Raw genomic sequence first — 25,937 nt, forward strand, 5'->3', positions numbered from 1 at the left:
CCAAAGTGCAGGTTCTGCACACGGAGGGGAGCTGCCAGCCTCTTTCACTCGGTTTGCTTAGCACCTGGGAGGCTCAGAGCAGTGGTTGTTGGGCGAGGCAACCATGTGGGCAACTCACTTAAGGATCACAATTTATGATTGTTGTTGTTAATTGCAAAGTCGTGTCCGACCCATCGCGACCCCATGGACAACGTTCCTCCAGGTCTTCCTGTCCTCTACCATCTTCTGGAGTCCATTTAAGTTCACACCTAGTGCTTCAGGGACTCCATCCAGCCATCTCATTCTCTGTCGTATGATTGTAGTGGGGAGGTTTTGTTACAGTTGTAAGTCGAGAATCATAGGTATAGCATTCTGCAATTGTGGCAGGACCCAAGTCAGGCTAATAGGGGCTGATTCTATCTCAACCTGTGCTTGGTTCAGCTGGTGCTGCGGGGCTTCCCTGATTCATCAGACTTAAAATATTCCATTTTAAGCCACTTGTCTACCTCAATGATTACATTTAATGTAATAATTTCACATGTATTCAATCATTTTCTCCTCTTGTGAATAATCCTAAATTGAAAGAGTGAACAATTTTCTGATTGTATTACTTTACAGTGACTGAGTATTTCCAAGAAGCAATTGTGGAAATAAATCAGTGTTGGGTAGACTTGAACTGTTGAATAACAATCATGTGTACCATGTATACTACAATGATAATAATTTATTAAAATTGTAAGCCACTCAATAACTCAGGGCAGTTCATAGCAAAGTAATTACTATTACGATAAAAGATAAAAATTGGCAAGTGTAAGGAAGCCAGGGGTGTGAAGGGCGTGTGAAAATAACTGGGAGACTGGAAGAAGAGACATGGCCTAGACCAGTGGTTCTTAACCTTTTTGAACGAATCGCCCCCTTGAGCCAATGAGGAAGTTGTCATCGCCCCCCTCCCCCAACATAACCTCTCAATCACAACCTAGGAAATAATTCTTCGATTTATGCAAACCCTTTTTTTGTTTTCTTTAAAATTGTCATCAGGACATATCGATGCAAATAATTTATTTCCAGTCTTTTTCCCATATCTCCCATATTCTGGCCAACGGTGCGCCACTGTACGGGTAGAGGCTGCTGTGCAACGCGCCTGAAGATAAGCGATGCATATTCACATATGTATGGCGTTCTGTACTGAAGCTAGCGGGAGGAACATTTGAAAACACAATTCAATCCACTAAGAGCGAGCGATCTGATATTTTTGTACGACAGATATACAGCGATTCACTGTACGAAAAAGTCTCAAAAGTGTCCCCAAAACTTCTCGCTCCATCGCCCCCATATCGCCCCCTTTTCATTCCATTGCCCCCCTGAAAAATGAAATCGCCCCCTGGGGGGCAATATCGCCCAGGTTAAGAACCACTGGCCTAGACAAGGATCTGATGAATGAAATCTTGAGTCTAAAAGAGGGGACCATCTCAGAAGGGGCCTGCCCTCCTTCACTGAAAAGTGGAGGAGGGGGAGCAGTGCTTTCAGACTTGCAAGATTCAGTTATTGTGACCTTACAATAAGTGTATTATACTAGTTGAGGAAGTCCTCCGTTAACAATGATTCAGAGGAATTTGTCATCAAGTGGTGCAGTCCTAAAGTGTGACATCATTTACCAAAGGGATCCTGATGCTCTGTTGCCATTGCTAAGCACAGATAGTGAGTCCCAGGTATTTCACAAGCAGGCTGGCAGGTAGGTAAGTGGCTGCTGCCATATGGGGAGGGCATGCGGGTGGCCAGCATGGCATGAGCACAAGGAGTGTGTGGGGGAAAGTAAGAGTAACTTACCAGCATGACTTGCAGCTTCCCCACTGACTTCATCTGTGGGAAGCTGCCAGGAAAGATTGCAAAAGGGTATCGTCTGACTGTGAGATGCTGCAACTGTTGTTTGTTTTAAGCCAGCTGCTGCCCAGATTGCAGTCATGTGGCATTAGGGGTGCTGGGACAGCCAGAATTTTGAGGATCCATCTGAAGTACCACTCAGGACCACTGTTCACTTTGAATGGTCACTGAACAAGTGGTCAGTATATGAGGACCACCTGAATTTATAGTTTTGGAGCCAGCTTTTCACAACAATAGCAGAGTTGGGCACATCCCGATCTCTGGGGGAATCAGAGAGCAGCTGCTGCTGCAGAGAAGGCACACTCGCCAGCTTTGTCGGAACACGGAGTGTGCCCATCTTGCAGGAAGAAATCAGCTGAGCAGATGCTGTGGGAGGCAGGGGGTCCCTCAAGTAACCAGGCACTGTGGCAATGGAGGGCTTATAGCAGTGTTTCTCAACCTTGACCATTTTAAGGCATGTGGACTTCATCTCCCAGAATTCCACAGCCAGCAATGCTGGCTGTGGAATTCTGGGAGTTGAAGTCCACATACCTTAAAATGGTCAAGGTTGAGAAACACTGGCTTATAGGCAGCAACCCCACCAGTGTATCTCGCTTGCAAGCAAACCAGCAACACACACCTCCTCCTGAGGCAGGGGGGTTGCAAGGGTGTTCTGAACTGAGCGTGTGGGAGGCCGCATTCTGGACCAGTCGAAGCTCCTGGGTGGTCCTCGTGGGCAGCCCCACACAGGGCGGGTGACAGAAGTCCAGCCGCGTGTCGACCCGGGACCGTGTGAATGGACCCGTGCAAAGGTCTTCGCTGAGACCCCGCCGCTCCTTCAAGGGGGAGGGGCCCGAGGAGAGGCGTTCCGGCCGCCCTGGGTCGCTTGGCGAAGCCCTTCGCGGCCTACACCTCGGAGGCTTCCGGAGCAGAAGCGGGGCCGGCGGGTGCCTGGGCTGCGCCGCCCTCTCCCTTCAGCCGCCAGGCAGCCTCCGTCCCCGCGACGCAGCCCCGACGGGCGCCCGAGCCGAGGCCCACCTGGCCGGGCCGCCGAGCGCTTTGTTGGCGGCGCGGCGAAGAAAGGCGGCGCGCGCAGGCTGGGGCTTGTAGTCCCCGCCGGGCGGAGCGCCGCGCCAGGCCGCGCCAGCGAACTACGCTTCCCGGCGGCCCGCGCGGCCGGCGCATGAGCGCAGCGCTGTGCCCCGTCCGCGCATCAGCCCGACTGGCCTCGGCGGGCGCCTGCGGACCGGAGCGGCGGCGGTGGCGGCGGCAGGAGCGGCTTGGTACGCAGCGCCAGCCAGCCAGCCTTCCCGCCCGCCCGCCCGGCGGCCTGGCCAGGCGGGGACGGCGGCGGCGGGGGCGGCGGGCCCAAGTAAGCGGGCGGGCCCAGGCCGGGAGGGGAGGGGCGCCGCGGGCCCCCCAACCGCCGCGCGGGGGAGGGGCGCGACGGCGACAAAGGCGGGCGGGGGGCGGCGACTCCCTCCGCGCCATCTTCGCCGGCGGCGCCGCGGCGGCCACACAAAGGCCGGCGCCATTCGGTGGGCCCGGCGGAGGGGCGCCTCCGGGGGGGACCGAAGCCGGGCCGCCAAGCGGGGGTACCCTAGTATGCTCGGGGGGGTCTCTTCCCGGGACCTGGCCGGGCGACGGGGATCCGCGGAAGGTGCGCCCCTCGCGGTCTCCGCCGCTGCGCTTCCCCCGAAGTTGGGGCGGCCTCCCCGGTGGGCTTCCCCGCGGCCTCGGCCAGCCCTGGAGCGCCGGGGCGGGGGGCGGCGGCGGCAGAGGCTCTCGCTGGGGGCTTCCAGCAGCAAGAAGGGGAAGCCTCGGCCAGGGCGGCCCTCCTTGGGCCGCCGAGTCGGTGCATCCGCGGCCCGGCCGCCGGGCGGGTGCCAGCCGGCCGCCGGGATGGAGGAAGCAGATGCGTTCCCCGCTGAGCCGGGCGAGGCAGGCAGCCATTCGGGTGCTTGCCCGGCGGGCTTTTTTCTCGCCCTCGAACACTTAAAAGCCGCCAAAGGACTGCAGCCCCTTAGCCTTGATATACATAAAAAAAGGCTGGCATGGGCAGGCTGGAAGAGCCCGCAAAGAAAGTTACATGACACCTGTCAAAAGTGAAGAGTCGGTTGAGGGAGGCGGGTGGGGGGGGTGCCTCCGCTCGGCTGCCGGTGACCCGGCTCTCAAGCTGGACAGAAAAGTCGGGGTGGAAACTGCAGCTCTCCATTAGTTCAAATGGCGAAGCCAGACAGAGACCTGGGTGAAAGTTATGCTAGCCAAACATGCTGAATGTGCCATAATTGATTGGGGAAAGACCCTAAACCAGTGTTTCTCAACCTTGACCATTTTAAGGCCTGTGGACTTCAACTCCCAGAATTCCACAGCCAGCAACGCTGGCTGTGGAATTCTGGGAGTTGAAGTCCACAGGCCTTAAAATGGTCAAGGTTGAGAAACACTGCCCTAAACCCAGGTGTGAAGCCAGGATTGGGCCTGATTGCCCAGATCAGCAGGAAGGAAGGCACTTGGGAAGCTGGTCAATGATTCCAGCAGAAGAGGAGGCTTCCTGTCCCCTAAGGAGGTGTCCTTTAGGGAAATGGTGAAAATGCGTTTCTTTCATCAGGCTTTGAACTCTTAACTGGTTTTCATTTTATGGGTGGATGGACTTCATATTTTGTGGTTTTTTTTTTTTAACTTGCAAGCCAGCTTGAGTGCTTTATATTAGCAGAAGGCCAGGATGCAATTTTCATCATAAATGCCGTGTTTTGCACATTGTAAATCCTGCCTTATTTAGCGAGCAATAAGAAAGCTACTCTTACGGATAAGCGCAGAGTACGGTTTGAGCCAGTGTTTCTCTGGATATTGCTTGGTGCTTATGGACTTTGACCCAAGGCAGCCGGTGCACTATTGAAGGTTTTTCCACTTTCAGCCTTTTTAAAAAGCAGGTAGGAACTTCCTTTCTCTTCTCCACCAGAACTAACTAACCCAGTTCTCAGGAGGGGGTTTGAGGCTTTTAGATTGCCGAAGGAGAGAATTAAAGGCTTCAAGTTACTTTATTTATTTATTTATTTATGAGACTTATCTACCGCTTTAAGTGCAAGCACTCTCTAAGCGGTGTACACCAGTAAGCAATGTATATATATATTTACATTGCCCCCAACAATCTGGGTCCTCATTTGACCTACCCCGGAAGGATGGAAGGCTGAGTCAACCTTGAGCCGGTGAGATTTGAACCGCCGACCTGCTGAACACAGTCGGCTAAAGTGGCCTGCAGTACTGCACCCTAACTGCTGCGCCACCTCGGCTGAATTCTAGGTCTGAAGTTTGGTTTCTAACCTGTAACTCTCTGGAAAGTCCCACTTTCTAATATCTATTCTAAACATTGGGAGGATAGTCTTTGGATTATGATACTAATTGATTGAAGGTCTTGAAGAGCAGAAATTTAGCAACTAAGTGGGTGGGGTCGTGTATCAATACTGAAGTGCAGACCTATGAATAAATCCATTTGCCTATAAAATTACAATGGCACCGCGATGGCCCTGCTTTGGTTATCAAGTGACATTTGCTATTCCTGCCCAGATGATACTAAACTGTATCTTGGAGAAGCCCAGCCAGCACAGACATTGTTGAAGATGTTAGGAGAGATGCTGGCACTCCCTTTTCCAGGCCTGCCTTTCCTAAGCTGTGGTGAACTTTGGAAGAGAGGGTGTGCTTTGTTAGCCTAGTTTGGTACTGAACTTGTGTGCCACACCGGTTGGTGGAAGGAAGTTTTGGTTTTTGAACAGCCCGCTGCCTGAATCACAGGAAAGCAGAAGGACTTAACGCCGGTTTCTGTGCTACGGGAGCCTTATTTATGAGGACATTTATGCTTATCCCACGGAAGTGTGCAAAAAGTTCCACTAAGAAGAAAATCACCACTTTGGCTTTTTAAAAAACAGTTCTGCTGAGTTGGAGCGTGAATGAGTGATCCTAATAAAGGCGCATGGCTGGCTGGCTGGCTGAATGTCTTTTTGGAATCACAGTCTTTGTAATTACTTGCCTTCCCCACGATCAGGTTGTGGAAGGAAGAGAAAGAAACTCGGAGTAAATCACCCAATTCCCTATGGTTGTTTTGGACTACAACTCCCATAACCCCTAGTCACAAATGTCAGAGATGATGAAAATCCTAATTGCCAGGAGAGCAGCGTCAGCTCCCAAGCAGGGTGGTTGGCCGACTCCCAAGGTGGAAGGAAGCCCCGGATGGAGGACAGCGGGTGGGTGTGTGTGTGTGTGTGTGTGTGTGTGTGTGTGTGTGTGTGTGTGTGTGATTTAAGGCTATCTTGTAAAAGGATGCAGGAGCCTCTGGAAGTTTTCTTGAGGAGCAAAATAACACAGGCTTTGTGCCTGCCAGACCCCTCGTTATTTGGAGGCTGCTTGATCTTTATGCTTTATCTCTTATTTGATTTATATACAGCAGTAAAAATTGTCAGCAGAATTGCAGCAGGGTGTATCATTCTGGGAAAAAAGTAAGCCTTTTCTTGGTGTGTATGGGATTCAGAAGTTTTTCTTGCCGAAGTAATTGAGAACCAATTTGATGCCGCAGTTAAAAGAAACCAGAAGATGGCAAATTGTAGTCCTCCCTTCGGGATGAAAGCCGGATGGGTGACTTTGGGGCAGGCATTCCTCTCCTCCCCCTTTCTCTCTCTCCCCTCTCCCCAACCTATCTCACAGGATTGTTGTTGTGGAGAAAGCAGAAGGCAGTAAGTTATGTATGCTGCCTTGAATTAAAAAGTAAAAGCAGGATAACACCCTATAAGTAAACCCAGTTGCCAAGACCTGAGAAACATTTGCAGTAGCCCACTAGGTTTTTGCTGCCTTCCAAAGCTTCCTGTGTGACCTGCTGCAGAAGCCTCCCTGCACATCTCTGCTCAGGGGTCTGGCAGGTTGGAGGGCAAAGCGAGTCCTTCTCCAGCAGCAGGGGTGTCCCTGGTCCTGTGGCTCCAGGGCTCAGTAGGTGGGCTTCTCCTGGTACCCTTCAGCTCTGGTTTCCAGCCAGCGAGGCCACTCTTCCTTCAGCACGGCAGCTGAAATCCAAAGGGCAGAGAGAGCGCCTGGTCGAACCCTAAGAGCTGTGATGCAGAGGAGCCATCTTCTGCAAAAGCTTTCTGAGTGCCTCCTTGAGGCGCTTTTGACGAGCTTCTAGGCAGCTCCTGAGTTCTCAGACACATTTCAAAGCGTGGACTGACTGCACTTTAGGAGAGTCAGAGGATTAACACTGTAGCTTAGATCCAAGAGCAGCAGCCTGGGCATCTGGACTCCACCTGACGACTGAAGAAAGCCAACATCTTGCTTTGCTTTGAAGCAGAGACCTGGATAATGAAAGGTAGTGGTGCCCCGGAGGCGCCCTGGGACGATAGGAAGTGACTCCATAATTTCTGCATTACTCATGTCATTATTGAGCTTGTATAACATTTAAAGGGGGACTGCTGGGATGAGTTTTCCAGAGCCCTTCATTTTTTTCCCCTATTATCTTGCACCTCTTCAGGAGGGAAAGAACAGAAAAACAACATACTTTGGGGTTGTTAAAACACAAGTAGTTGTAACAGAATCAGAGAAATGGAAGATGGGTTGTGTGCAATCAGTAGAACTTACTGAATAGTTTCCCATCCTTTATAGCCAAAAGTAACCTTGTAAATTCTATGCTATGGAAACTTGTTGTTTTAATCTATTCCAAAGTTTGGGAATTTGCACCAAATTATAAACTGTTATGGTGATGAAAAACTGCTTCAGAATGTCAGAAAAACGTGGAATTGGGGAGTGTCCATAAGGGGGGAGGGGGAAGTTTTGCAACCTGTCCCAATTTTTTCCCCATTTAGGTGGATCCATGTACCCCAAAGTGGTGGGTTTCCCTGTAGATTGGAAGATCAGTGGCAGAAGGCCATGCCTTGTCCATCTGGGTACTTTGCACTCTTTTCTGGCCAGGTGGATTGGCACAGGATAGCCAGAAATGTTTGAGGTGGTTTATTGTTTGGAAGTTTTTATTTTACTGAAACTCCACCCTCAGGAAAAGTTTTCCCTCCTAGGTGATTCATTTCTTTATATGGGCAGCTCTCTTTCCCCAGCGATGGGAGGCCTTTGGTGGAATTTGCAGTTTTTACTGGGAGAAAAAGAGAGCCACTCCTGGAATAGTTTTATCTGTTGCCTTCTTTGGGACATCTCCCATAGATAAACAAATTATATCTTGAATTATTATGTGAATTCTTGAAAAGATAAAATCTTTATTCCTGTGAAATGGCTGATGGTACAGAAATTGATTTTTGCACTTTGCTCTTTGTGTCATTTTATTTTACTGTCAGAATGGAAATGCCCCAAGAGGCTTATGGTTAGTGGTTTTAAATTAATACGGTCCTTTTGCTAGTACTTCGCTTCACATTAGTCTAATGTTAAAAAAGAATGTTTAGCTATTTTGAACAACTATTGTTGCTTAGTTTCCGTATGCATGTTAAATGAAAACCAAGTCATAGTATGGGTTGCCACGTATGTGGGTCAAGCCACTGTCTTTGAACCCCGTTGCATATACCAGAATCCCTCCAGGGATAAAGAGCTGAACAAAATCAGTTATGAACCTTTGTGTCCATAATTCTGACCCAAAAATATGGGACCCTGTTTGCCATTTTGTACTATATATCATTAGTTATATTGATGATTAGGGAAGTTTCAGTGCTCAGCTTGGCTATTCTCTTGCAGACATTCCTTTATCTTTATTGATGGTTGTAGGATTATTTGCTCTTTCTTCAAGAAGCACAATTGACAGGGCTCCAGTTCAAATTTCACCTGAGGTTTTGTATAACACACTAGATGAGGCCAACACAAAGTGCTTCGGGATGTAGTGGGAATCCACCATCATTAAACCATAAAGGCCCCTCCTATTCTTTGGGGCATAGCTGTTAGGTTCTAGTAAATTGGGTTTGAGACTTCAGATGTGTGCTACTTTTCCCTCTGCCCATGGGAAGAACTAGCCCTGGTCTTAGAAAGAGGGGATGCCATGAAAGACCCCCTTTCCCTGATGTTTGTAATTGTCACGATGGAATCTCTGATCTTATCAGTTGTTCATAAAGGTTCTCTCTTTCTTCAAGTCACCCGTGGTTGATAGGTGGCAATTTACTGTACTTAATAAGCATATCGCTGATGGAGTCTCTCAATGCCTTTAGGAGTGTTCTGTTCGGCAGGTGTCCTTTTATGTCAGCGGTTCTCCACCTGTGGGTCGGGACCCCATTTGGGGTCGAACGACCATTTCACGGGGGTCGCCAAACAATGCAGTCGGCCATTTTTTTCCCCCTTTTCCTTAGCTGTGCTACTCCCTTTTATTCTATTGGCTTCTGAAAGCCAAGAGAATAGACTCTCTTGAATAGAGTCTAATTCTATTGGCTTTCAAAAGCCAATAGGAATTGTCCAGGCTGCCTCTGCCCTGCTGAGCCCGCCAAAAGTCCCATTCAGCAAACGGTGCTGCACCAGTCAAGTAGTCCTCGACTTACGACCGGTTGGGGGTCGCGGCATTAAAAAGGTTGAGAACCACTGTTTTATGTAATAGCAATAGCACTTAGACTTACATACCGCTTCACCTGGTGCTTTACAGCCCTCTCTAAGTATTTTACAGAGTCAGCCTGTGGGCCCCAACAATTCGGCTCCTCATTTTAACCACCTTGGAAGGATGGAAGACTGAGTCAACCTTGAGCCGGTGAGACTTGAACTGCCAAACTGCTGGCAGCCAGCAGAAGTACCGCACTCTAACCACTGTGCCACCAGGGCTCTGTGTCTGTCATGCTGTTCATTTGAATCATCAGCCTGGATGGCTTATGGTCCCAGAGCTGATTGCCTCTTCCTCTGCTCTGAGAGAGACAGGGAATGATGGGGATGCAAGATAGGAGACTAAAACTCTTCAAATGGTTTACTTTATATCTGGAGCGCCAAGTAATCATGGAATCTGGAAAAAGAGGTTGGATGCTTTGTCCACAAAACATCTTGTTTTCCATAAAGGTGGTGCAGCAGTTAGGGTGCAGTACTGCAGGCCACTTTAGCTGACTGTGTTCAGCAGGTCAGCGGTTCAAATCTCACCGGCTCAAGGTTGACTCAGCCTTCCATCCTTCCGGGGTAGGTAAAATGAGGACCTAGATTGTTGGGGGCAATGTAAATATATATATATTCATTGCTTACTGGTGTACACCGCTTAGAGAGTGCTTGCACTTAAAAGCTGTATATAAGTCTCATAAATAAATAAATAAATAAATAATACCATCTTTTTCCCACAGAAGAAACTGACATGCTTTTTGCCCTCTCCAGGCTGCATAGCCGGTCCCAGGAAATGGGATGCCCGTCCCATGCGGGGAGCATAAAAGGCGGCTCTCCTCGTCCTCCTCCCCCCTTGTGCTGCTGCTGCTGCTGCCCTCAGTGAAGCAGGGAGGCGGGGAACCATGTCTGCCCTTACATCAGCCATCCAGGCCCCCCAGGGGCCAGTCAATCCTCCCCCGCCAGAGGTCACCAACCCTAGCAAGCCTGGGAGGAAGACGAACCAACTGCAGTATATGCAGAACGTGGTGGTGAAGACCCTGTGGAAGCACCAGTTTGCGTGGCCCTTCTATCAACCAGTGGATGCCATTAAGTTAAACTTACCGGTGAGTGACGTTTCCTGGGTGTGTGGCTTTCTCCTTTTTTATGTCTCCGTCAAGACATTTAACGTTTAACTTGCAACGTGGTTAAATTTAAAATTGGGACATGCTATAGATCATATTGTGTGAAGGTGTCTTTTGAAGCGGTCCGCAAACAGTTAAAATTAAGTGTCACCTTAGGTCAGTGTTTCTCAACCTTGACAATTTTAAGGCATGTGGACTTCAACTCCCAGAATTCCACAGCCAGCATTGCTGGCTGTGGAATTTTGGGAGTTGAAGTCCACATGCCTTAAAATTGTCAAGGTTGAGAAACACTGCCTTAGGTGCAAAGCGAGATTCAGGAGGTTTTGCTGCCTGTCTGGTTGCAACCAAAGACTGTGTTTGATGGGCAGGTCTCCTGTTATCGGTCCATAACACAGCCACTGTTTCCCTGTGTATGTGGAGTTTGAGTTTTGAGGCAGCAGTCAGCATCCTGCCTCCTAAGAGAATTCTTTAGTCACTCTCTGTGTGCTCGTGTTGCTAAATGGTGAGATTCCCACCCCGTCCTTGGAGAGCAAATATTGCATCGCCTACACCATAACAGCAAAAATAACTCGCTCAGATCCTGCAGGATTTTGCCTTAACTGTCCAGATTCCCAAAGCGGAATAGCCAGTCAGCCTACTTTCCTTCTCTTCCCACAATTATTTTATTTATTTATTTGAAACCCAGAAGAAAATAAGGAATCCCCTCCCCAAATATTGTTGAATTTTAGCCAAGGCAAACATGATCACATGGAACGATGGGCCTTTGATACTCCTCTCAAATGAAACAAAGCCAAGTAGGCATCATTGAACAAAAGCGACTATCCATTGGGCTCAACGTTTTGTTTGTGATAAAAGGCAGGAAAACACAAAATAGCAACTTCTTTATATACCGCTTCATAATGCTTTACAGCCTTCTCTAAGTGGTTTACAGAGTCAGCATGTTGCCCCCGACCATCTGGGTCCTCCTTGTACTGATCTTGGAAGGATGGAAGGCTGAGTCAACTTTGAGCCAGTCAGGATTGAACATCTGGCAGGGAGCAGTGAATTAGCCTGCAATACTTGCATTCTAACCACTGCGCCACTGGAGCTCCATAATTTGTGGTGTTGCTGCTTCATCCATGACACTCGGGAAAGGGGATATTTTCATTTTATAGTGTCATTTCTTCCCCTGTTTCTATGAATTTTCTGCCCATTTTTTGAAAAAGATTTTTTCCAATTAAATAACAATAATCAGAATAGAGCTGGAAGAGACCTTGAACGTCTTCTAGTCTAACACACACACACACACACACACACACACACACCCCGCTCAAGCAGGAGACCCTATACATTTCAGAGAAGTGGCTGTCCAGTCTCTTCTTCTTAAAAGCCTCCAGTGATGAAGCACCCACAACCTCTGGTGGCAAGCAGTTCCACTGGTTAAGTGTTCTCACTGTTAGGAAGTTTCTCCTTAATTCCAGGGTGCTTCTCTCCTTGATTAGTTTCCATCCATTGCTTCTCGTCTTGCCCTCTGGTGCTTTGGAGAATAACCTGACCCTCTCCTCTTTGTGGCAATCTCTCAAATACGGGAATGTTGCTATCGTGTCTCCCCTAGTCTGGATAGCCCCTTGTCTGAAATAGTATAGGGTCTCCTATAGTATAGGGGGTTAGACTAGAAGACCTCCAAGATCCCTTCCAGCACTGTTCTGATCGATTGATTGCTCCATCCATCACTCACCAGTGTCAGAATTTAGGGCTTCCCTTGACAGAGTCTCTCATCTCTCATCTCCGGGATGCCAGTGAAAGATTGACTGCTTCCTCTCCCCAACAGGATTACCACAAAATCATCAAGAACCCAATGGACATGGGCACCATCAAGAAGCGCCTGGAGCACAACTACTACTGGAGCGCCAGCGAATGCATGCAGGATTTCAACACCATGTTTACCAATTGTTACATTTACAACAAGGTAAAGGATCTAGTCTGCTGTTTTTCTGGGGGAGTCTCATGGCATTTACAGGCTATGTTCAGAAGGTTGTTTGGCCGCTACCAAGAGGGTGTATTGGCTCTGAATTTTCTCCCTTGGACCCAAACCCTCTGAGGCCAAACGGCCTCTGTCCCAAAAGTTAGCAATGAATGTGTGGACATTTGGGTTTCGGTTTGCCTTGTATTATTCCGTGTTGCCTTCTCTTTCTGTGCCTCTCTGCCAGCCCACGGACGATATTGTCCTCATGGCACAAGCCTTGGAAAAGATCTTCCTGCAGAAAGTGGCCCAGATGCCTCAGGAGGAAGTGGAACTGCTGCCCCCCGTGCCTAAAGGCAAAGCTCGGAAGATGGCGGCCGGGACCCCCAACCCAGGTCAGAGATGAAGGCTGGGAGATGCACAGCCGTGTCATAAGCAAATCACACTTGTATCTTCCAGTTATGCCCTCTATGCCTGCCGCCTTCCAATTGCTGAAAATTCTTCCACCACTTAGGACTTCTTCACATCCCATTTGTCTTTGGGACCTGCAGCTTTCGCTCGGGATGTGCTCCTGAACACATGGCTCCCCCCGGTCCCCGTCCCCCCCCCGAGAGCTTTAAAAGGCGGCTCTCCCGCATTCCCTCCTTTTTACTCCCTCCTCCTTATGCCTCCCTCCACTCCCTTTGCGTCAGGCTTCTTGTTTGAACCTTTTCATTCCTTTTCACAACACCCTTTTCACATTTCTTTTGTCTTATTTAATATTTTAATGATTTATGCACTTTTTTATTATTATATTTTTTGTTAATTTTTTACACAAGTCATTCAATAGTTGGTAAACAGAGTGATGTCTGGGTTACATTTGTAAAAACAGTCCTTAACAATTGATTTCTATAGTCTGTATTCCATATATTTTTTTTGTTTACTTTCCTCTTTCCCTGAAATATCCTTTTTTGCAAACATTGCGTTAATACAATTCTTGTTGTTTTAATAAATGACAATTTAGTATATATTTTTCCAATATTCCTAAAAAATAATCATATTAATACATTTCTTTCCATTTATTTGGATTGCCTCATCATCAATCCTGTTACAGCCCTTATTTTAGTTTATTTCTCCCACCAAATTCTAAATATTTTTACTGATAAAGGTTTTCTCAGCGATTAGTTACATTTACATTGACAATCTTGATTCTATTTTTTCCATATAAGCCATCTCACATTTTTACGTTTCTTAAGTATTAAATATAAGAGTAAAAAGAGAGGGGAAAAGACAAAAAATGAAGAAGAAGTAAAAAATAAAAAAAGAATAGAAGAAAGCAGTAATAACGGAACATAGGAACTAACATAGTACTTAAAATATATATCTCTTCTAGATTAATAGTATTTATTTTCTAGAATTTCTTATTCTTTTTAATCATAGTTAAGAATATATTTAATCTTTAAACATTATATTCAAGAAAACTAGTCATCTAATCCCTTAATTCTAATTCAAAGCATTTTATATGTATGTGTGTGTGTGTGTGTGTGTATATATATATATATATGTGTGTGTGTATATATATATATATATATATATATATATATATATATATATATATATACACGCTTTTCTTGAGTTCAGTCACCTTTAAATATCTAAAACATTTCATCCTTCTTAAAGTATTCCAATATTCCTAAACAATAATCATCATATTAATACATTTCTTTTCAGTCATTTGTGCCTTATCAAGGTTTTCTCAGCGATTAGTTAAATTTATATTGACAGACTTAATTCTATTTTTCCATATAAGCCATCTCACATTTTTACGTTTCTTAAGTAATGGATATAAAAATAAAAAAAGAATGGGAAAAAAAGAATGAAAAAGAAACAAAAAAATAAAAAAGAAGAGAAAAAAGCAGTAATAACAGAGCATAGGAAATAATATAGTACTTAGAATATATGTCCCTCCTAGATTAATAGTATTTATTTTCTCAAATTTCTTATTCTTTTAATCATAGTTAAGAATATATTTAATCTTTAGACATTCTATTCAATAAATCTAGTCATCTAATCCCTCAACTCTAATTCACTTCCATATATATACTTTTCTTGAATTCAGTCATGTTTAAGTATCTAAGACATTTCATCCCTCTTAGAATGGTGTGTTTCAAATTTTTTCTATTTCTTTAACCATATTCAAACACATGTTTCTTTTTTAAGTATTCTCTCTGGTATGTCCCATCATCTTTTTTCTTAATCTCTTTTCTTTGCCTAGAATCTTTCTTGATCAATATACTTTGCTGGATCCAAAGGTTTTCCCATACGATCGTAGGTGTTCCTGTAGATGTAGAAAGTAAATCGATATCTCTGTCCTGAGCACTTGCCCTCTTCTTTTCATTAAAATCCTTTCTCTTGCCTTCCAATTTGTTTTGTGATGTTGAAGTGTCAGTTGTCTTTCCTTCTACTTGAATTAAATCATACTCTTCTATTCTGTGAAAATCCATCTTTAAGTCTTTTTCCTCTGATTTATATTCAATCATCTCTGCTATGTTCTCCTGAGGATTTTTTTGAACTTAAATTGGAGATAAGTTGACTTATACTTTCAAAGTTGTTTTGTATTTCTTTGTGGTTTAAAATCATTGTCCTTTGAATGGATTGCAGCGTATCTTGTAAAGCATCCATAGTTTCTGTAAATATCACTTTCTCTGAGCAGCCGTGTTTACTAAGATTTTGAAGGCCACAAACAAAAGCTTTATAGCTCCACATCTACCAGTAGGTGTCAGTGTTGGATCATTTTTCACTTTTCTAGTCCTTTTTTCCTCCTTAAAGAGTTAGATTCGCCGTTTCCAATAGCCAAAGGGGGGGGAATCCCTCCCCTTTTTCACTCTCGGAGGTATTTTTGCTTCTTGGGAGTTCTTTTTTTTTTTCCAGGCAAATAAGTAGGATAGAGAAAATTAGTTCTTACCCAGCTTCAAACACACTGTTTACAATCAGTTTTGGTAGAGCTTCTTGACTTCCGTTTGCTTGCAGCTAGGGCTAGACAATGGAGTTAGCTAGCCTTTCTTCTGTTGGTTTCTGGGAGGCTTCTCCTGGACCGATCGGAGAGACTGCCGTCTCTCCTAGGTCCCTGGAAGTACCTTCCTTCATTGTCACCTCTCCGGGGCAGCTTCTGGCCAATTTAGGGTCCCCAAACAAGAAGAAACTCTGTTGAAGAGCTCAGCATCCCGAGTCTCTCAGCTGATGACGCTGCTGGCCGGAACAGGAAGTCAACTTATTCACTTTTGATGCCAGTTGACTGCCTTAGTCACTTTGACTACATTATTGCAATGGTGCTTTTCCGTCTAGACTCTAGGAGATACAGGAAGTCCCTGACTTACGACCACAGTTGAGCCCAAAATTTCTGTTGCTAATCAAGATAGTTGTTAAGTGAGTTTTGCCCCATTTTATGACCTTTCTTGCCACGGCTGTTAAGTGAATCATTGCGTTTGTTAAAGTTAGTAACAGGGTTGTTAAGTGAATCTGGCTTTCCCTTTGACTTTGCTGTCAGAAGGTCACAAAAGGGGATCACGTGATCCCAGGAGATTGCAACTGTCATAAATAGGAGTCAGTTGTCAAGCGTCTGAATTCTGATTACCTGATCAAAATGAGGATACTACAACGGTCATGTGTGAAAAATGGTCACAAGTCACTTTTCTCAGTACCATTCTAACTTTGAACAGCCACTAAACGAACTGTCGCAGACCACCTGTGGCCCCTTTTTAAGCCAGGGTGTTACTTTTAGGGAAACAGGTTTGCCAAGACTCCCTGAAGGGCAGCGGTGGAGGATTCTCCCAGCGTCTGTTGGATGAGGCGCTCACCTGCAGCCATTGGGGCTCAGTGGGCCAGTTCCAGGTCTGCTCAGGTGGGTCTGGGAAGCTCAAGGAAGCTGAGAGCGCCTTCTGCTGGGCCAGTCCTGCCACTTCCCATCAGATCCCTGCCCTTCAGGATCTCCTGTGAGGGGATGGAGACGAGCAGTAATTAATGCTTCTTTGCGTGTGGGGATGTTTCAATCACCTCTGAAGCAGGCTGTGCAGGTAGTCATCGGTTAACGACAGTCCTGGTTAAATAGATATTTGTAATCCGAAGAGTTCAAAAAATATTTTTTTTTCTAAAGTTTATAATTCTCTCTTTGTCTGCAGCCCAGATTGTTGTCTTTTTTTTTTGTCACGGCTGTTCTTTATTATTAAAGCTTTGAAGGTCACAAACACAGATTAGCTTTTCCCAGCTTTTGGCAAGTTCTCTATGAAAATCATAGCTGTCATAATTTTCATCCACCACTAGGTGTCAGCATCTATTTAGTTTTCAATATGAACAATGGTCTTTAAAATGAGAGTCTTAACCATTCAACAATCTTAAACTTGTCCAAAGTTAAATTTTAGCTTTCAAGTTTATAAATTTATTTCACTGCCATATATTTTGGTCTTCCATAGAAATTTTAATTCGCTGCTTCCGTTAGTATAAGGATGGGGCAGAAGTCCCCCTCCTTCACTCTTGGGGGTATTTTGTTTCTTGGGGATCTTTTCTAGGAAATTAAATGTAAAATAGAAAAGGGAAAATCAGATTCCTCACCCAGTTTCAAGCACTCTGTTTACTGTAGTGTTGGTTAGTTCTTTTGAACTCCGGTTGCAAGTAGCTTGGGCTGATCGATGAAATACAGCCCTTCTCTTGTCGGGTTAGAAGGCTTTCCCCAAGATGAACAGAACGACCGCTGTCATTCCAGAGTCGCCGGGGCACCCTTCTTTCTTCACTGCCTCTCCGGGGCAGCTTGGACCCATTAGGGTCTCCAGGCAGGACGAAAGTTGGCTGTGGGGGTGCAGCGGTCCGCAAGCCCACAACCAGTCGCTGCCGCGCAGGACCAGAAGTCTCAGATGGTCTGTCTTCTGATGCAGGTCCATAAAGGACTTTTTCTTCCTACAAAGTTTCTGCTTTCACTCTAGTCCTTTTTCCTTCTTTCATCTGCGTCCCTTTTTCCTCCAAAGTCATCTACTCACATTTCTAAACAGTGGCTGGTTCCATGTTTAGAATCTCAGAAACAGCGGAATCAGAAACAGTGGAACTTCAGAAGTTGTGGATGCTTCATTACTGGAGGTTTTTAAGAAGAGAGTGGACAGCCACTTGTCTGGGATGGTCTGGGACAGCGTTCCCCAACCTTTCTGGATTGGCACTTGGAGGGAAAGGGAGGAGCAGGAAAATGTGCACGCATGTGCATGTGCAAACAAACACGTGCATGGTGGTGGGGTTAGAGCCCATGTGCATGCGCAAGTGGGCCTCTAGCACCCACATGTGCGCAAACAGGCCGCTAGCCCCTGCTTGCATCTGCAAACAGGGCCGCTAGCACCAGTGTGATGGTGCCACTGTGAGTGGGTGGTGCACACACATGTGCATGCACTTGCCAGCCATTCCTGCAACCCTGTGACCAACAGGCTGTTGCCCGGTACCAGGCTGCAGCCCACAGGTTGAACACCCCTGGTATAGGGTCTCTTGCTTGAGAAGGGGGTTAGACTAGAAGACCTGCAAGGCCCCCTCCAGCTTCTGTTCTTCTCCTTCCTCTTGCAGCTTCACCACTTCTCATTAGTTTTTATCACAAGCAATCTAACAAGTAATGATTTTCAATTCATTCCTTCTCCATGTGCAAAGTGGTGGCCCAACTGTGTATTTGGAAACATGCCTTTTGATAATCAGAGGCTCATTCCTGGGTCTCTAAATGGCTCCATCGTCTCTCCTCTGCTGTTCCCTTTCGTTCCCTCCCTCACTGGCTCATCTGTCTAATGGAACAGGCTACCTCCTCCGATGGCCTCCATTCAGAGGGTCCAGCAGCTTTTTTCTAGAATTGATTGCAGGTTCTTTTGCTGTGGCCCTTCAGTCTAGCGTAGCATACTTCTGTTGCCTCACCCACCAATTCTTGTTCTTGTCTGCCATCAGAATAACTTTCATGAGGCCAGTTCCTACTTCTGAGGCTCATTGTGGCTCTTTCATCCTTAGTTAAATCTTTATTTCACATGTGCACTTTCCCCATCTGCACAAGATCAAGCCATCTTCATTCACATCTGTTATCCTTCCCCTCTTTTTCTTTTAGTTTGACAGGCACATAACATAGTTTTCTTCCCCCCTCTCCTCCCCCGTAATGTTCTTTACTAGTTTTTCACTTCTATTCCATACCTCCTGTTTGTCATAGATATGGATTTCCACTACCCACCATTTGTCATTTTAGGCATTTGCATCATTATTTTTATTAAAGGATATAGAGCTTACAAAGTTGAGTCTTGCTGATGCTGCATGCAGCATTCATTCCTAATGGCAAGGATGCCGAACTGGCCATTTGGGGCACATTTTGCAAATGCATCCCAAAGGAGTTTTACCTAAGGTAGTGGTCCCCAACCTTCCTGGCTCCATGGACCGGTAGTGGTGGCGGCGATGGGGGTGGTGGCGAGGGGATGGTTTTGTGCACACAGTTCTGCGCATGCTTGCCTGCCGCTTGCATTGCCTGGTTCCCAGCAGGTCGCAGATTGATACCGGTCTGCAGCCCAGGGGTTGTGGACCCGTGACTTAAGGCATATTCACATTATTGTGTGTAAATTAGGATCTCTAATCTAACAGTAACCCAAGAGGTGGGTGCAACATAATGACATACGCTCAGATTTTGGCAGTACAATAAGATTAATTGATGCTGACCAATTGCAAAACTATTACATTTGAATTAAACAATATGTAAAAATATTACATTTCAAATACTGATGCTAAAAATTGTTACAGCAATATTGCTAATGTGAAATATTTTCTGCCTGCTAAAAAGGCATTTGATTCTGTAGAATAAAAATTTATATTCAATACAATTTAATTAGTTTGTAAGATACACAAAATCTTTGTGATTCAGATAACTTTATTCATTTATTAAAAGATTTTAACCATTTATTTATTGCATTTCCGTGCAATGTACTGCATTAAAATATATATTTTTATAAAAATAACAATCATAAAATTATCACAATTTATATATATATAAAGGAGTTTTTTTACCCATCACACTTCTTAAAAAACAAGTTAGAAGTATGTAGTAAACTACTTTTCTTAAAGATATCAAAAGAATCCTGAAAAATTAGAACATTCTGATGAATATAAAAAGTTTTGGAAGGTAGTGATAGGTTATATTAATGTAAATGAGGAATTATCTACGTTGAAAATGTGAGTAATATAGATTAATTAAAAAGATGAAATGACTTAGATGTAAGCAAAAAATGCAAACGCTTAATATTAAATAGTAGAAGCAAAACTTTCTAAGGCTTAGTATTTAATATTTAAACTAGAGCAGTGGTTCTCCACCTGTGGGTCGGGACCCCATTTGGGGTCGAACGACCATTTCACGGGGGTCGCCAAACAACGCAGTCCGCCATTTTTTCCCCCCTTTTCCTTAGCTGTGCTACTCCCTTTTATTCTATTGGCTTTGGAAAGCCAATAGAATAGACTCTCTTGAATAGAGTCGAATTCTATTGGCTTTCAAAAGCCAATAGGAATTGTCCAGGCTGTCTCTGCCCTGCTGAGCCCGCCAAAAGTCCCATTCTGCAAACGGTGCTGCACCAGTTGAGTAGTCCTCGACTTACGACCGGTTGAGTAGTCCTCAACTTACGACCGGTTGGGGGTCGTGGCATTAAAAAGGTTGAGAACCACTGAACTAGAGCATGTTTGTTCTGTATATAGCAACAGCAATAGCCCTTAGACTTATATATCGCTTCACAGTGCTTTACAGCCCTCTCTAAGCGATTTACAGAGTCAGCATATTGACCCCCCCCCCAACCATCTGGGTCCTCATTTTACCCACCTCGGAAAGGTGGGAGGCTGAGTCAACCTTGAACCGGCCAGGATTGAACTTCCTGCAGTGCGGCATTCTAACCGCCACTGGGCCACCGTGGCTCTACTCGCAGATGAACTGACACTCAAATTTTTAACCAAAATACCGTAACAAATGTGCTACCTTCAGATAAACTGATCCTAGAAATGTGTTGTTTTCAATATATTCTGAAGGACTTCAATTGTTTTCATAATTTGTATCAGTAAATATTGTTTTCCAGGAATAGATTCGGTTTTAAATCTTCTCAATGGGCGTATCCATGGGATGGCACATTTCTTATGGCATTTTGATTCAGCTTATCCATAAGTATGTGCGGTTATTTTTAAAAGAGTATCACTTATATATTCTAAGAGAAGCCCATTTGCAGATAAGCCAAACCCAATTTTGGGGGCTGCATTTTCGAATCTAAACTTACTAGCTTCGGCATCAGCTGATGGGTCATTGAATTCTTCATGGCGTTTTTACATTTTAATTTCATTCTTTTTGTAGTTGTGCTTGTGTTCTTCGCTGTTTTGAACTTTTTAAGCGTATGCAATATAATAAAATTTTACAGAGGATTCCCATGCCATAAATTCTGCCTGGCCTTCCTCTCAGATGTCTTTGCTTTCCTCCTGGCAGGGGCCCAGCACCCAGCAGCCACAGCCGTCTCCTCTGCATCCCCCCCAGCGCCCTTCCAGAGCATCCCTCCGTCGGTATCTCAGACGCCTGTAATTGCCGTCACGCCTGTGCCAACCATCACCGCGAACATCACCCCCATCACGGCCCCTCCTGCGACGCCTGTGCCCCCGCCTCCCCCGCCTCCTGCCACCCCAATCATGGCGGTCGTTCCCCCCACTCCACCCATCGTCAAGGTAATTGGTGCCTCCCCGCTCTGCGGAGGCAGGCGCTTCTCCTCCAGGGCAGGGGGGAATGGGGGGCTGCTCCCGCTACCCCTTCCTTGTTCATTCAGCGGAGGTTGGTCTCAGGCCGTAGAGTGGCCACCATGGCCATTGCTCTGGGCCCCCCTAAGTTCCTCCTGGCCCAGCTTCCTGGGGACCTCCTGCCCACCCGCCCTCTCCTCCTCATGAGCTGTGCTTGGATTTCAGAAAAAGGGGGTGAAGCGGAAAGCGGATACCACCACGCCCACCACGTCGGCCATCACAGCCAGCCGGAGCGAATCCCCCCCACAGCTGTTGGACTCGAAGCAGGCCAAAGTGGTGGCCCGGCGGGAGAGCGGTGGCCGGCCCATCAAACCGCCCAAGAAGGACCTGGAAGACGGGGAGGTGCCCCAGCACGCGGGCAAGAAGGGCAAGCTCTCCGAGCACCTCAAGTACTGCGACAGCATCCTGAGGGAGATGCTGTCCAAGAAGCACGCGGCCTACGCCTGGCCCTTCTACAAGCCGGTGGACGCCGAGGCCCTGGAGCTGCACGACTACCACGACATCATCAAGCACCCCATGGACCTCAGCACCGTCAAGGCAGGTCGCCTTTGCCCCCGGGGCCCCCGCCAGGCCCCCAGCCCTGCCCGGCAGACCCCGGGAGGCAGCCGGGGAAGAGCTGGCCTGCCTCCCCCCCCCCCCGCCTGACCTGCAGGTGGGCTCTGGGCCAGCCGGGCTCCCCCTTCCTGCCTCTCGTCCCTGCCCGGATGCAGGCGGTCCTCGACTTATGATCACAGCTGGGACTAGAAATTCTGTCACCAAGCGAGGCAGTCTTTAAGGAGGCCAGTTTGCTGTGGTCGTTAAGTAAATCGTGCAATCGTTAAGCCAGCTCCAATTCCAGATCACCAAGGTAAAAACCAGAAGCCATGTGTGAGCCCAGCAAGTTGCATTGGCCCATCTGGCCAGAGTCCCTCTGCCAGGATGCTGCACCCGCTGCCAACCCGCCTCCGCTCTGCCCCTCTGCTGGCCACTGCCTGGGGAGACCCCTGAGCCCTGGAGGAGGTCGAAGTGGCTGGGCAAAGGTCAAGAAGAGGGAAGGTGCCACACTTTGGCCTGCCAGGCCTGAGACCAGTGCTGCCCTTGCCCCCCCCCCCCCAGGATGAGGGCCAGGGCAGCGGGGCTGTGGGGCCGCCCTGCCCTGGCAGCTTGGGAAGAAAAGCCCAGGTTGGGCTGTCCGCTGTGGCTTTATTCATTGGTTTGATATAGCTGCCCAACTCACTCACATGACTCTGGGCAGCTTACAAATGGAAACAACAAAAAATAAACTTGTATAAGTCAAGTGGAAAACGATTTAAGCCAAAAATCACAGCGAGGGAGAGCTGCAGCAGCAGCAACAGCTTGTAGACGACGTCCTCAAGATCCCGACCCTGAACGGCCCAGCCAAGTTTTCAGACCCCTCCCAAAGGCCAATAAGGCTGGGCCACCCTCACTTCAGGGAAAGTCCTTCCAGAGGGTCAGTCTTGTGACAGAAAAGGCTCTCCTCCGGGGCCCCGCCAGATGGAACGCCTTGGGCTGATGGGATGGGGAGATGTCCCTCGGATAACCTGGCCCAGGACACGCAGGGCCTTAGAGGCCATTCCCAGCCCCTTGCATTGAATCCGGAAGCAAACTGGCAATCGGTGCAGTTGGCAGGACAGAGGTGCAGCATGTGCTGATCTTGGGGTGCACGTAACTGCCCTCATCGGCCTGTTTTGCACTCTCTCTATTCCGGATGCTTTTCAAGGGCAGCCCCACCTAGGGCGTGTTACAGTAATCCATCCGGTAGAGGACCAGGGCGTAGGTGGCAGAGTTGAGCCTTCCTGGCTCTTCTCCCAAAGGCCTCCCCGTGTTGCTTCTGCAATGCCCTGCCCTCCGTGGGCTCCGTGGGTGGCGAGGGAGGGTCTGGTTGCCAAGCACACGTCCACACGCACGCAAGGCTGCCTTGGAGTCCCTGTGGGAAACGCCCAGGGGCCCGAGCCAGCCTCCGTTGCCAGTCTTGAGTTCTGGGCTGGAGGTCTGGGGCTGCAGCAGCAGATTCCGGGCTCTGACTGGTGCCCTCAGCCTGCCTTGAAGGTCTGCTCCAGACCTCTCTCAGAGGAAGACCAGCCAGGCTGTGGCTTTCTGCGCTCTGCACGTCCCAGCAATTGATGCCTCGCGGGATTGATTGCTCAGGCTTTGCCCACGCCTCCCTGTCTCCCTCTGACACCTCAAGGGGCTTTCAGGATAGGTGGCCAGCGTGGCTTCCAGGGCGTTTTCCTGCCCGCTGCTTTCCTTGGAAGTCAGCCCTCAAGTGGCCTGGGTCCTCTGTCTCGCCCGAGGGGCATTTCCCTCCTCGTCTCTCGCCCCTCCCCATCTCATCCTGCCCCCTTTCTGTGTTCCCCTGCAGAAAAAAATGGACGGTCGGGAATATCAGGACGCCCAAGGTTTTGCGGCGGACATTCGGTTAATGTTCTCCAATTGTTACAAGTACAATCCGCCTGACCATGAGGTGGTGGCGATGGCAAGGAAGCTGCAGGTAAGGGGGCTTCCTGGCAGGAAGAAAAAAAGAGGGGGAGGCTAGAGTGAAGCAGAGCAGCCTCCGTCGCCAGCAGTGGGTCTGTGGTGTCAATGAAGGGCTTGTGGTCTGATTTGGTCAGTTCTGCCTCGGTTTGGTCAGTTCTGCCTCGGTTTGCAGGTCCAGAGGCCAGACTCCGGCAGAGATGCAGCAGGCCACTTCCTTGCCTGACCCAGCAGGGTTTAAGTCTCCATTTTTCTCCTCCTGAAGACGCTGCCTTAAGAGTTGTCCCTGCTGGATCAAGCTCCGGGGACGGGTCTTTGGCCCCTAGACCTCCCGTGGGGCCCCCTTCCAGCTACGGCTGCCTCTTGCTCCTTGCAGCCTCCATCACAAAATATTCACAGTGTCTGACGGGCAATGCTCACAGTGGAGACTAACGGGCTCTTTTCCTCCCCCCTGGAGCCAATAATGACCAGGGCTGGTCTTGAGCGTAAACAGTTTTAATCGCAGGGTTGTCCCCTTTGCTCTTGATTTCAACTCAGCCCCGTTGCTTCCTCCTCCATGGCCATGTGCCTGGAGAAAGTGTGCCTCTGGGGTCTCCCACTCTGGACCCTCGGCCTGACCCTGTTATCCAAAGAATGTGTGGATTCTGCAGTTTCAAATCTCCAAAAAGTTCCCCTCGCAGTGAAATCTGTAAATAGCATGTTATGTTTTATGCAACGTTGGATATCCATGTGCTGTTGTGCACATTTGCATACAGATGGCTTATAATTTACGCCGCCATATTTGTTCTGCTTGTACATCGGATCAGAGCTGCCTTTACTGTTCAAGGAAGTTACCTTTAATCTGGGTCGGGGGCCTTCCTCCGCCCCCTGCCTCCTTCACCACACTGGAGTCAAGGGAAGGGGTTTGTCTCGATAGTGAAGGACGTCCGGGGCCTCTCACGACGTTTCTGGAGAGGCGTCGGGCACCTGGCCCAAACTTGGCGCCTGCCGCAGCTGTGTTGGGGCTGCATCTCCGAGAGGTTCCTGCCAATCTCTCATTTCCAAGGCTAGATGGCGGTTCCAGGGGGGGGGGGTCCCAGCGTCCGAAGAGGAGCCCCGGGCGGCCTTTGGCGTCCTTCTCCAGTCAGTTCTGGGGGGGGAGGTTGCCTCTTTTGGGGCAGCTGCCTGCTCTGGGGGCACCTTTGCCCTCCTCTCCAAACGTGGCTGTTCCCGCAGGACGTCTTTGAGATGCGATTTGCCAAGATGCCGGACGAGCCTGCTGACCCCCCGCCGCCCCCTCTGCCCACGGCCCCCGTGGTCAGCAAAAGCACGGAGAGCAGCCACAGCAGTGAGGGGACCTCCTCGGACTCGGACAGCTCGGACTCGGAAGAGGAGCGGGCCACGCGGCTGGCAGAGCTGCAGGAGCAGGTGGGTGGCCTCCGCCGTTGGAGCAGGTGGGGGCTCGGCCGCTCGCGAAGGGGCCGCCGCGCCTGGCCCTGGAGGCCGCTGGCGGTGCGGGGACCCTCAGCCGGGGCCCTGAAGAGACGCTCCTTCTGATCAGCCGGTCCCGCTTTCTTTATAAAGCCTCCCGTAGCTAAGGAGGACATTGAGACGGTCGGAAAAGGCAGGGCCGCTCTATGCCGAGCAGAGGAAATGCAAACGTGGCCACAACACCTCCCCGAGATCCTCCTGGCGCCTTGGTGGTTGTGTGAAATAACTCCCGTGCCTCCTCTGTGACCGGTCGTAGAAAAGCAACTGCCCTCCCTTTTCGTACATTTGTCACAGCAGTGAGGACTAGAAACTTGGCACTTGAAACCAAAGACTCAAAGTGTCCCAGGCTTCCCCAACCAAAGTGTGGTTCCATGGACCCCCCTCCCCCCTGACTCGGGGTGCGGTGTGGACACCCGATTTGCTTCCCTGCCTGTCTTCTTGTTCACACAGGACTGTTCCCGATCATTGAGGCAGTGCTACAAGGTCATTGACTCCCGAGACTGGAATGGATGGAATGTATTTGTTTATTTTTTCCTTTTTTTCCCTTTTATAAAGTGCTTTTCCTTCTGTATTGTGCGCAGATACATAAAATTCATAAGGCCTTTCAGAAATGCTTCATCCCAGCAGTCAGTCGGTGCTTTGGTGGTGCTGGCCCAGGAAGGCTTGGTGGGTAGATAAAAGGCAGGCGGGGGTCAGCCCCGTTCCTGTCCCGTGCCTGGACTTGGGGGGAGCTGATTCTCTTCCTGCCCCACCAGCTGCTCCTCACAGAATCC

At 48.2% G+C, this 25,937-nt stretch overlaps 1 protein-coding gene across 3 annotated transcripts in view; it reads left to right on the forward strand.

Annotated features, from left to right (window-relative positions):
* Positions 1-2,972: 2,972 nt before the first annotated feature.
* Positions 2,973-25,937, forward strand: part of BRD3 (bromodomain containing 3) — a 34,280-nt gene continuing 11,315 nt past the window's right edge. Inside the window, exons 1-9 of one of the 3 annotated variants that reach the window (XM_039348347.1) lie at positions 2,973-3,122; positions 10,144-10,475; positions 12,304-12,441; positions 12,683-12,830; positions 20,918-21,150; positions 21,385-21,756; positions 23,582-23,710; positions 24,910-25,101; positions 25,615-25,680. In XM_039348347.1, the coding sequence (XP_039204281.1) occupies positions 10,275-10,475; positions 12,304-12,441; positions 12,683-12,830; positions 20,918-21,150; positions 21,385-21,756; positions 23,582-23,710; positions 24,910-25,101; positions 25,615-25,680 (1,479 nt within the window). In that variant the 5' untranslated portion in view covers positions 2,973-3,122; positions 10,144-10,274. Of the gene's footprint in view, positions 3,212-10,143; positions 10,476-12,303; positions 12,442-12,682; positions 12,831-20,917; positions 21,151-21,384; positions 21,757-23,581; positions 23,711-24,909; positions 25,102-25,614; positions 25,681-25,937 lie in introns of all 3 variants that reach the window. The other 2 variants (XM_039348346.1, XM_039348348.1) reach the window with 2 other exon arrangements.

The sequence above is a fragment of the Crotalus tigris genome, unplaced genomic scaffold (genome assembly GCF_016545835.1).
Source record: "Crotalus tigris isolate CLP2741 ecotype Arizona unplaced genomic scaffold, ASM1654583v1 scf7180000018142.649072, whole genome shotgun sequence".
Lineage (NCBI taxonomy): Eukaryota > Metazoa > Chordata > Lepidosauria > Squamata > Viperidae > Crotalus > Crotalus tigris.